The 12,195-nt window shown below is 38.5% G+C and overlaps 2 protein-coding genes across 2 annotated transcripts in view; one reads left to right on the forward strand and one right to left on the reverse strand.

The window, feature by feature from the left end:
* Positions 1-44: 44 nt before the first annotated feature.
* On the reverse strand, positions 45-1,852 carry gje1a (gap junction protein epsilon 1a). The gene is made up of 4 exons (XM_055149688.1): positions 1,814-1,852; positions 1,027-1,209; positions 645-842; positions 45-242 (listed from the first exon to the last, which is right to left on the reverse strand). The coding sequence occupies exons 1-4, from the start codon at positions 1,850-1,852 to the stop codon at positions 45-47; spliced, it is 618 nt and encodes a 205-aa protein (XP_055005663.1).
* Positions 1,853-8,600: 6,748 nt separating this feature from the next.
* nmbr (neuromedin B receptor) overlaps positions 8,601-12,195 on the forward strand; it is a 48,981-nt gene continuing 45,386 nt past the window's right edge. The window contains exon 1 of the mRNA XM_020920425.2: positions 8,601-9,028. Within this exon, the coding sequence (XP_020776084.1) occupies positions 8,601-9,028 (428 nt within the window). The remainder of the gene's footprint in view (positions 9,029-12,195) is intronic.

The following is a 12,195-nucleotide window of genomic DNA, read 5'->3' on the forward strand; positions in this document are numbered from 1 at the left end:
CAGCACAGTGGCACAATGACTCAGTTCCTCACAGTGTACGCGTGTCATTGGTTGTTGAGATATCCGAGGCGCCGACACAGAATCTCAAATATTTCTGCCACACACAGAATGATGGTGATGACGGTAAACGTGTACATGGCACTGAGGAAGATGGTCTTTTCAAAGTGTTCAGGAACCATACATTTGGTCACGTTAAAGGCCTTCTCCAGAGCACTGGCATCGCACATGAACAGAGGATGCACCTGTAGGAGAGGAGAGGTTAGATGGAGCTGTGGGGTCCACCGCAGCAACACACTGTACCATGAGGTGCTTTTACTAAAACACTCCCATAAATTATTTGGATTTATTTGGACTTGCAGATATCTGAACCAAACCCTAACCCCAAGAGCTGAGGTTTGATTTTGCTGAAATAAAAAAAGTATTTCTTTCAATATTTGCTTTGGGCAAAAATACTGTAACATTAACCCTGAAAAATGTGCAGCTACACATCTGTGGAACCAGAAATATTTGAACTAAATATTGGCCTTCATCATGAGTCTGCCCTCCTTACAAGTGTGAATCCTTCCAGACTGATAAATCAGTGCTCACATTAAAACAGTAGGACTGTGACCTGAAAGTGTCTTTTGCCAGATGGAGGAACACACCTGAAATCCGAAGAGGTGGCTCTGGAGCCAGAAGGCGATAACCTCCAGGATGATGCGCAAAAGCACAGAGATAATGTAGAAGACGGTGTAGAGTGGCCTCTCCAGGATCTCCTCCTGGTCGATGTTCTTACAGGCAGCGTACAGATGGAACACTGCTCCTGGAACCAGCACGGTCACCATCTGCAGAGCCCAGAACACCTACCAGGGCAACAGCAGGGGGTGTATGTTACAAGTATTTGTACACTGCTTCTAACCTCTAAACCATACCTTTCACAATAGCAATGTGACTTTTAGGCTGACTCAGGCTTTAATCACTGACTTTGTATGTTGTTTTTGTGGGTGTCAGATGGTTACCATGGTGATGATAGACAGGGCACTGTACCTGTGGGGTTATTGGTCTGAACTGGTTGTAGCAGAACAGATTGAGTTCTCTTCGGTCTGGGTCACAGCTAAAGTGCAGAGCCTCATTCCCATAAACTGCAAATCCCAGAACTCCAAGGAAGAACATCCGCACTGACCCGAAGAACAGAGTGTGGAACTGTCCTATCACCGTCGGAGGCCGCAGCTGGACACAAACAGTTGGGCAGGTTTATCTTTGAAGTGCCATTAAATCCACTGTGATGAATACACATATATTTACAGCAATTATTCAAGTTTATTTCACATTTCTCACTGAGGTGTGAAACTACTTATTTTCATCAAAACTTACAAAAGGTGAACATTTCAAAGTAGCTATGTTCGATAAACAACTTCTAAGAAATATGAAGTTCTGTTTTAAATCTGTCCACACCATATTACTATTGTGAATGAAACTACATTTATGCATTTTTTCCAAACGTGAAAACAAACATTTTGTGATGACAGCAGCTGCCATCGACAGATGGATGAATTATCATGAAACAAGCTCAGACAAAGAGACCCACAAGAGACCAAACAAAAGTGTCCTGGCATTCTCATCTCTCTACAACACAATCAGATCATTTCACCTTTTCAGTTGTGCTGCTTTATGATCAATACAAAATAATTATATTAAGTCTTCTTTTTCTGCACCATTAAAATCTGTCTTTTATTTGTTATTTGTTACAAGAATTAGAAATGGCAGAAATCATAACAACAACAATGGTCCTATAAAGGTATAACCCTCATTCTGAGGTGGTGCTTGTACTCACACATCCTTCGTAGAAGTTTTTGATGTAGTTGAGAGACATTGCAGCTGTTGCTGGGCCCCGAGCTTCATTTCTATTTGGTGTTAGCTCAGTTCTAACGTGGTCGGCTCTGACCCTCTAAAAGCTTGTGACAATGCATATTTCACTTGCCTTTATTTGTCCGTCAATTGAAAAAGACACAACAGTGTTGGACAATGGGCAGCAGGGCATGTGGTGTGTGCATTATAATCCCTATAGGACTTTGTCAGCAGAAAACACCTTGACTGCTCCACAAACAAGCAGGAAATACAATGCCAATACATGTGTAAGGAACTAGCCAAAATTACTCACCACGGAATTACATCTATTTTACTCACAATTTCAAAATACATTTTCTGATAATTTCTTGAGTACCAAATTATGTTACTACCAAAAGTAATTAATTTAGTAATTCTCTTCTGCATCATTGTTAGATGATCCACCATGGCTGGTAGAGCATTCACAGTCTTAGTTATTATCAGTCTGCAAATATCATCCTAGTTTGACTTACTGAGCTTAGTTAAAATCAGTAAAGCACGCAGTAAAGCATGTAAGATGTCAAGAACATTCACCCTAGTTACATTTTGTCCCCATGAAATTCAAATGTGAGTTTAGCTTTCATGTCTGAAACAGAATTTGAGGGAAGCAGCTGTATGTTGACAGCAATCTACAATAAAAAAATACACAAATAAATAATTTCTAAATTGTCACCTTTTGTTGGATGTAACATTGAACTGAGCATTGCTGAATTAGGAAAATATAGTTGGAAAGCTACCACTCAGTTATTGATTATATTAGTGAACACACCCAGCACAGTTAGTATTTCTAAAGAAGCATTGGTGAAGCTGGCATTGCCCTAAGTGGTCAGCATAAACACAAAAGCAACATCACAGATCTAATTCAACTTTATACTAAAAAATAATATAATGTAGATAAAAAGAAGTCCACACACCAACCGTAATCCTGGCGGCGTATTATTCATAGTCTTTTTTCAGCTCACTCTCCTAAAATCCAACTTGGTTCAGAACGTGGAGGACGCACAGCTCCCAGAAGTCACATGTGGTGAGAGTGGTGCTCTTCCGCTCTCTGCTTTCAAAACAAACAAGAGAGGAACAATCAGAGGGACAGGACCGGGGCACTGCAGGCTAAAGGCAGCTTGACCACAGCTGTTGACCATTTTTCCCCTATGCTGCTGGAAAACTTTTTAACACCTGTCACTTTAAAGGTGCATTGTGGAACTTTTCTGGTAGAGGGTCTGTCACCTCCTCAACTCCTGCTTGACTCTTGTAGATGTTACAGTTCTTTCCTGGAATGTTCTACAGTTTGACATTTAATTTGACTATCTTTATGAAGACAAGCAGCCACATCACTAGGCCAAGTTACAAGTCAGATTTGTAGAGAAGTGAGCCTGCTCATCGTAATAGTGCATGTTTTTGTGGTAATTTTAAGACATAAAATGTTCTATAATTTGATAAATGCAAGATATAGTTGTTTAATGCCATACTGCTGAACATCCCAAGCAAAGCAATAACATCTTGAAGGTCACTTTGAAGGTGCATTGTGTAAATTTCTATCTTCATCAAGACCAAACCAGACCAATTTTCCAGGGCCAGTCTATGGAAACGCAACACCGCCGACAGTCTGAATGCCTGTTTTTCTAGATATTTATGACTTATAAAACCACCTGTAATTTAAAGGTGCATTTTGTAACTTTTCTGGTGTAGGGTCTGTCAAATATGTTTCTCTGTGGAGATGTTATTGCTTTGTCTGGAATTTCACAGTATGGCATTAAACTTTTCTATCTTCATAGAGACCAAACCAGGCAGAGGCAACCTTGCTCACAATCTGAATACCTGTTTTTCTAGGTATTTATGAGCTATAAAACCACCTGTAATTCAATAAATATAAGGTAAAGATGTTTAATGTCATACTGTGGAACATTTCAGGCAGAGACCCTTCACCAGAAAAGATACGCAGCGTATAGTTCTGTACATACAGTTCTGTCCATATTGTATGTATTTGTATTTATTGTAAGTGCACTGTGACTTTCCCCCTCTGCTGTTGGACTCATTAACACTTTATATTTTTCTACTTCAGCGATCTATTTTCACTGCTAATTTTACACTGTTGTTCTGTCCATATTATTTCATTTGCATTTTTATTTATATTTGGTCAAAGTCTATTTTATATGTTTGCATGCAAATTTTCAATTTGAAGTCTGAGAGAAACACATGTCAATCCAAACTATATTGTACCAAAATGACACTGTCACCCATTTAGTACAAAGGGTTGAGGGTTTAATTCCCTTAATATTCACTTAAAATGGAGATATTTATAAAGTACCATAGGTGGCAATACTCTGATTTTGATTTTAAATTCTGAAAGAAATGCATTGGTCCAGAGGAGGTCCAAGTATTACGCATTATTTGTATTATCTCTGGCCTTTAAACATGATCTTAAGTGCCTCTTGTGCTTAGTATAATGACCATGTATAGAACCAGACATTATTTTTCAGCTTGGGCACTCCCTGTATTGTAATTCAATTCTATTCAATTTATTTTTGTAAAGCCCAAAATCACAGGAGCAGTTGCCTCTTAGGGCTTGACAAGATCTTTCATTTAGCCAACACAAATGTAGAAAATCCAGCAGTGAAAAGAATTAACGGAATCTGGTGCAGGGCTCCATCTTCTGGCAGAAGAGGGAATTACCATGGGAAAAAACAATCTTAGCTATAATAAGAAACATTCCCCAACATGCTGATGATTTTTGGACTTCAAAAGCTATGCAGGGTTTCTACCTGTGATGCAACAACCCTGGGAAAATTTTAAGTAGTAGTAGTAGTAAGTAGTATTTTCTGAGGCTTAGGTCAAGAGCTTTTACTGAGGACTACTGAAACCAACATGAATGAAGCTAAAAACAACACCAGATACAGGATGTTTATGAGTGTAAAAGTGCTATAACTTAAAACAATGCCCTTAGATAAAAGGGTTGGTCTCGTACATACTTTTGTTGTATGTTCCAAAATAGTGTTACTGATGTTGACCTGTGATGAAAAAGGGAGCACCAACAAGAAATTCTGCAGCTTCACGAAAACAGTTCATGACTTTTCATGAGTTATGTGATTTTATCTTTCTGACGCCTGACACAAAAGATTAAAAGTCAGCTGTTTATAATCAATAAGTCATTCTTTCCCCCACTTAAAATGCCCAGGTTATAATGCACTAGTTACATTTCAAGGCATACAATTATACGTCTGTTGTTGACTATACATTAAAACATCTATTGAATATCTTCAGAAGTCTTGTCAGTTTGCCTTAAGTATACATTATGTTCTTTTGGATCTATTCAAAAATAATAACAAAGAAAACTAAAAAAAATTAAAAAATCAATAGATCTTTTCATCTCCACAGTCGCAGTCTCCATTAGTCAAATAACATAGCTTTTAGCATTTCCTGCAATAGCAGTCTGACAATACAGTCATGTTAATGTAGCACAGTTTGGACCTACAACATCAACAATTTGGGGCAAATTTTGATCAAATTATCACAGCAACCCCACACATGTATAACATGTAGCAGTACATTTCATATGGGAACTATGGTTAATTGAGCTTAGCAATAAAAAGCTCCCGTTAAAGGCTCCTGTCCTTCATAAAAAGCACACAACAGTACTGCATGGTTCAAATTCAGCAGAGGTTGTATACATTCTTTTCATTTCTAGTCTTTGCAATTTTTTCATCATGTAGCCTTCTCAGCATGAATAAGCAAGTTGGCTTTGTAAATTCATTTGACCTGTATACTTCTGAAAGCTCTGAATGAACATAAACACATTTAATTTAGATATAGCAATCTTAAGTTGGGGAACTTTGTGGATAACAGTCTGTTAGCATCAGGCCTGAGAAAGACTTCACAAACTCTTTCATTGATAACAGAAAATGCACAGATTATCCATACATATATATCTACGAATATAATAATTCAGAATATATTTGCCTTATGCAAAGTAAACCACACAAACCCATAAGTTTCCTATTTTGACAAAATTATTTTTTTCTGCTATTTCAGTTTTGTTCAGATTTTCTCCCTGCCTTGATAACTTCCTGAACATGTAGTATTAGAAAACTGTGTGAGAGCATTATGGGAGCATGGCTGAATATTGAAATATGGCAACAAATAGTTTTAGGCAGAAATGATGCAGGTGCAGAAGAAAGATAAGAGTAGAGCACATTTTACTTATTGGTCTGTGGGGTTCCCCTGATTCATATGGACATTTATTGCTTTTGAATACATGGCTTTCTAGTGCTACCTGTGGCATTTTGACCCCCATCACACCAGGAGTTTGCAAACAGGATGCATACAAGAGCTGATTCAACTAGACACGCTGAAAGGAAAGAAGTGGAAATGCAGGTGGTTTATGGTTTATTGCATGCACATTTTATGGATATTTCTATTATCTTTTAATACTATTCATATGTAGTATGTGTAGTATTTATAGCTGATTATTACACTGTGGTCTGACAGCAAAGAGTTTCCTGGTTTCGTCTGACTTTGTCCCAGTTTAAACACAACCTGTGCCTGATTATTGATTTTGATTGCATTCTAATACAAAACCAATTACGCCAGGAGCTAATATTGTGTAGCAGATTCTTCATGTGCCCTTGAGAAATGTTCAATGGAATTAACACGTGCTCAGTACACTGAAAAAATCAATATCTAGATAAGTTAAAATTATTTGATGATGAACATTTTACTTTATTTGAATTGATTCTACTCGGCAAGAACAATTTTCTACCAGTGGAATAAGTGTATTTTTCTTAATTCAAGCAATTTCAGATTTTGTTTCTCATTTTAAATGCAAAAAGTTGTAGTTTTTCTTATCTTAAGTTCAGCAAGATGTATTTGCATATTTTAAGTACAAAAAATCTTGTTCCACTGGCAGATAATTTTACTTGCTGACTGAAATTTACTCAAATCATGGTCAAACTTTGTTAATTCAAGTCATCTTCACTTGGCTAGATTTTAGTTTTTGCAGGATACTGTAGTGTTTGTGTCTAAATGACCCTTAAAATTACAGGTGGGTCTCTAAATTTGTTGCTAACCTGAAAAAATATATGCAAAATGTAAAATCCTTATTTACAGGGACAGACAGGAGCAGAGCAATACAAATGTATAATGTGTTTGAAATGAATGCCTATGGAAGCACTTTACATGCCTGACTGATAATTAGAATTCTTCCTCACACTTGTGGATTGAAAATGAGAACACAGCCAACATGCTTTGACATTTAAAGAGCAATGATATATGAAGAGGGATGGAAAGAAGCTAATTAAAATACTAAATACTCACAAACTTGAGTGGATCTTCCAGGTAATGGTACTTTTTCTGTAATTTTAAAAATACAGTATGCGTTTGTAATTGTGTCCTTGCCATGAAATTGCTAATAGCTACACTTAAATTGGAGTTACAGAGTAGCCTACAGCAGGGGTTCTACATCTTTTTTACCTTTGGGCCTGACATTTTCTGTAAAAAGTAACCTGGGGCCCAATTTAATAATAAAAGTGTTATATTCTTCTGATTTCACGGGCCATAGGTGGGTGGTCCTGTGGTTAAGCATCACTGGCCTACATTACAAGTCCCAATCCTCAGTCATATCTCCATCTTCAGAGCTCAGAGAATATGTGTTTTGAACAAAATTCAGCTTTCAGTTGTAGAACTATATATATATTTTCAAATAAAAGACAAATACAGTGCTACTAAAATTGAGTAGTCTTTTTCTTGCGCATTTTATAAGAAGAACACATCCAGCAGCAGTGCTTGTATGTAGAGTCCTTAATCTCAATCTCATGTTTTAATTATATCTTCTCATGTTTGCGCTACTGCATCTGTTACTGTCAACATCTGCGTCCAATTATTCACACATTGACATGCAATTAAGATTATGGATTTACTCTTGATTTCCTCTATACCTTTTGGAAACCTGTTAACGATGCACTATAAGCAACTCCGCCACCTGCATAGAGATGATATTGCTTTGCCCATATAATGTTTCACAGAGTGGCATTAAAGTTGTCTTGTATTTATTCAATTGCAGTGGATTCTATGGCTCTAAGATGCTTTGAACAACATGCATTCTTACTCTGAGGGAAGGAACTGTTGTGTGCATCTTTAGTGTTTGGTTCCTTCAATCAAGCAAAACCTTCAGAAAAAGACAAGACAAAAACAAACGTGCCTTGTAAACCATTTGTACAGATGAATTTAATTTGGAAGTTCAAGGGGGAAGGGGTGTGAACCTTGCTTTCCACGTCAATTTGTGCTTAGAAAAGATACAGATTAAAAACTACACTCATTCATTTGATGGTGGATAGGGTAACACTGAAAATTTGACAGCATTCCTTTTCTATTACAACTTCACAACTTTTTTTTCAACGTTTTCTTATTGATAAACTCACCTTCACATCTGTGTGTGGTTTGTTCTCCTTGGCGCAGGGGGCGAGAGAGAGAGAGAGAGAGAGAGAGAGAGAGAGAGAGAGAGAGAGAGAGAGAGAGAGAGAGAGAGAGAGAGAGAGAGAGAGAGAGAGAGAGAGATGGAGTGGGTCCACGCGCCAAAGAGCTCTTTGCGCGGCTCCTTCTCCATGCGCTCCAGTCTCCTCCAGCCTCAGACCTGGGCATCACTCTCATCTCCAGCGCGCGTCTTTTCCTCTTCCCCTTAACTTTGCGCACAACTTGGATTAAACTCTTTTCCCTCTTTTGTGTCACTTTTTTTCTTGTTTGCCATGGATAACGAGCTTTTACTGAACGCTGACCACCCGATAGTTCTTGAGGACTTCCTGAACCCCAACGCCACCACGGAGGCGCCGGGCTGGTGGTCGGACTCTGACGGATCAGAGACGGTCCATTTCGTGGTGCGCTGCGTCATGACCTCCGTGTACATCATCATCATCACCGTAGGTCTCGTGGGAAACATCACCCTCGTGAACATCTTCATCACCAACAGCGCCATGAGGAGCGTGCCCAACATCTTCATCTCGAGCCTGGCCGCGGGAGACCTGCTGCTGCTCGTCACGTGCGTGCCCGTGGACGCTTTCCGCTACTTCTCCGAGGAGTGGGTGTTTGGCGAGGCGGCGTGCAAGCTCATCCCCGCCATCCAGCTCACCTCGGTCGGCGTGTCTGTGTTCACCCTCACGGCGCTCAGTGCGGACAGGTAGGGCTCTACTGAACCGGGGTGAACAGGTGTGTGCGTAAAGTTGCGTGTGCCATGTTTGAAAGCCTGATTAAAGGTCTGGCTTAAATGCATAAGGGTTTTCTGAGATTTAGCTTTTACTTTAGAGTTTTGTTGTTTATTGTTGAGTCTAAATTGATTGACATCTCCTACTCTACGTGTGGAATGCAACAGGTTCGAGTTGTACGTGCAAGACCGGATATGAAACAGATAAAAAAAAAGCAAGAATATCAAACTGCACAGGCGGTCCTAACATAGATAGTGGGGAGATGAGATAGTTTAGTGTTTCCCAAAGACCACACACTTTTATGCAAACAATAAGGGAGGTCATTGAGGAAGGCATCTGCAATATTAATAAGATGTCAGGGAGATAAAGCATATCTAACAGCATGAGCACGAGTTCATTTTCAGTTTGTTTCATATTTTAATGAAGTCTGACTTTTCCATTTGTTGCCTTCTTCATCAGTGATTGGATTGCTTGGTAATCTTGTGCTTAAATTAATGATTTGACGCAAGTGATCTGTTGTCACTTTATTAGATTACAATACGAACCGATGGTGTTGCTGTGTGTTCCTGCCACTTCATGAAGTTATCTCAATATTTGCTGCCAATTCAGTTTTACTTTGTTGTTTTATCTGCAGATACAGCCCAGCATATGGCACAATAAAACTAATACCCAAACAGATGTACAATCCTACAATTAATGCACATAAATAGACAGTCAGTGCAAACAAAATACTGCCTCATCCTCGTCCTTGGACACTGACTCTTGGCAAAAACATTACAGCAACAAAAACAGCCTTGGAGAAAAGTGAAGGGTTGAGCAGAACCAAATTCAAGGAGAGATATGTCCATAGATGCTGCTAACATAGAGAAAACACAGTAGTGGTGGATAAAAACCAAAACTGAATCAAGACTAAGACACAAACTGGACTCTAAAACTTTTGTCCTGTTGACAGAATAGATTTTTTTTTGCAAATAAACAACAATATAATATCATCCAGTTCACTCTTAATATGCTATAACACATTTTGCATTTAATTTAATTTAATTGGGTTTGGTATATGTGAACATCAGAAGTGTTGTCATCTGTCCTGGACACACCTGCTTAAGTCTGGGTTAGGTCTGGTACTGCGTTGGTCCAGTTTGTGGCTTTAGTCTTGATTTATTCTTGGTTTTGTCCATCACTACTGTATTTTTCTGTGTTAGAGTTGAACACTTCTATGGATATCTCTCCTTGAATTTAATTCTACTCAAGACTTCACTTTTCCCCAAGGCTGTTTTTACTATGATTTTTTTTTCTAATTTTACAATGGATCATACCTGGGGATTACAGAGACATTCTAATTCAGCGTTCTAAGAATCATGCTGAAAACAATAATGAATTTGGTCTCCACTAACAGAAATTTAATCTCCAACTGAATTGTTTCTCCTATAACATTCAGCTTCATCATGCCTCCTGCCCTAACATTCTGTATGCCATCTGACCATTCACAAATAACAGTTTTAGTTGAATTTGTAGCTCTGGCTCCAGACCAGTAGGTTAGGATTACAACATTTGTAAAACATGGCACTGGCAAATGAAATCTCTGCTCTCTTGGAATTATACTGTGCTTTCAATGATTAACAGTGCATTTCTAACACAGTAAACAAAATATATTAAACAAATCAGAGCAAATCTTATCATGCTTTCACTCCTCAGTTATGGTCATGCAGTGAAGGAAGTGTCCTGCTCAAAGACACAACAGCCACAACAGTAACTCTAGGTATAAGTGGAGACTGAATTGCAAATAGACCAACTGTCACCCAGACAAACCCTATGAGCTTCCTAGTTCTCACGATGAGTTACTTCCCTATTATTAATGACCATATTTACAGGTGGGCAATGCATCAAAATGAAAGCAGTAACACTGTGCCATTTATCAGATTTCCAGCTTTCTAGTTCTCCCTGTTTGATACTTCAATATTATTCATTATTAGTAATCACAGGAGGACAATCCATCAAAGTCGTGGGTACAAAACAATATATGTATCATATATTTTAAATCAAATGACCTTGGGAAACAGTCCTCTCATTTATCCATGCATGAAAAGACAAAAGTGCACTTTCCTGTTAGTTGGAACCAAACACATTCATTGACAGTGAACATGCTGTACAATGTGCCATTGACGCTCTACTCTTTAAGGGCAGAGAAACATTAAATGATACTTATTGTCCCTATGCCTGTCTCTGCTAAGTGAATGCACTTCATTTTAATTAGATTTTCTCTCAGACCACTCCACTGGAGACCAACTGAATATTGATGCTGGATGGCATAATGACCTCTTGCAGTACACTAGTACCGCATCAATGGGGAAATATTGACAGAGTAGCTTAAGAGTAGCTGAAGTAGTTATTAAGATTTTTGACAAGAACATAGTGTGAAAGATCACCTGACATAACATGTGTGCATATGTAAGTTTTCTGGTGGTTGCTTTGCTTTGAATATTCCACAGAATACAGGTGGCACTAACAATGGTGCACCTATTGAAGCTGCCCATTTATTTATGATTTTAAACAAAAAAAAGGCTTAGTCGATGAATGGATAAAAGAAAAAGAATCACACTCTATCCACAACTGGAGTTAATATTGGCTTTAAATATACAGCATTGGTCTTTTCAGTGATTGTGCTTTGTAACATTGTTAAGCTTCTGAAAAAAACACAACACTGTAGCCACAAATGCCCTGAGGCAGACTTACAGAGGTACACCATATTTTTACGCATTTACAGGTCAAAGGTCGCAAAACTGGTTGGAGGTAGAAAATAAATTTTCCCCTTAACATGTCGAGGTATTATGTCATACCATGATATGTTCCAGCTGCCTTCTACATTGTTCCTCAGAAGTGTCACATGATGTTGTTTACTCATTTACACAGGTTTGGCATCATTCTTCTATTTGCATTGGACAACAGCGCCCTCTGCAATCTGACTTCTCTCTTCTTGAAAGCTGAAAGACCCCTTGTTCCTATTTGCTGTCCGGTGGACATTTTTTCCCTGTCACTGCAGATGCCAATGTCACTAACATGCAAAATGTGACACAATACTGCACTGATCTGTTTAAAACAAAACCTGTTCTGAAATGTGATTGGTGGGCAGTGGGTGTGCATT

Source organism: Boleophthalmus pectinirostris, unplaced genomic scaffold, assembly GCF_026225935.1.
Source record: "Boleophthalmus pectinirostris isolate CB_2022bp ecotype Guang Dong unplaced genomic scaffold, ASM2622593v1 HiC_scaffold_13, whole genome shotgun sequence".
NCBI classification, from domain to species: domain Eukaryota; kingdom Metazoa; phylum Chordata; class Actinopteri; order Gobiiformes; family Gobiidae; genus Boleophthalmus; species Boleophthalmus pectinirostris.

Bases quoted from the DNA above. Each gene is read 5' to 3' on its own strand.
- gje1a (XM_055149688.1), bottom strand. From the start codon at position 1,852: ATGTCTCTCAACTACATCAAAAACTTCTACGAAGGATGT. The intron at 1,210-1,813 runs GTGAGTACAAGC...GTTTGTGTCCAG, and splicing joins AAAACTTCTACGAAGGATGT to CTGCGGCCTCCGACGGTGAT. The intron at 843-1,026 runs GTACAGTGCCCT...TTGCCCTGGTAG, and splicing joins TCAGACCAATAACCCCACAG to GTGTTCTGGGCTCTGCAGAT.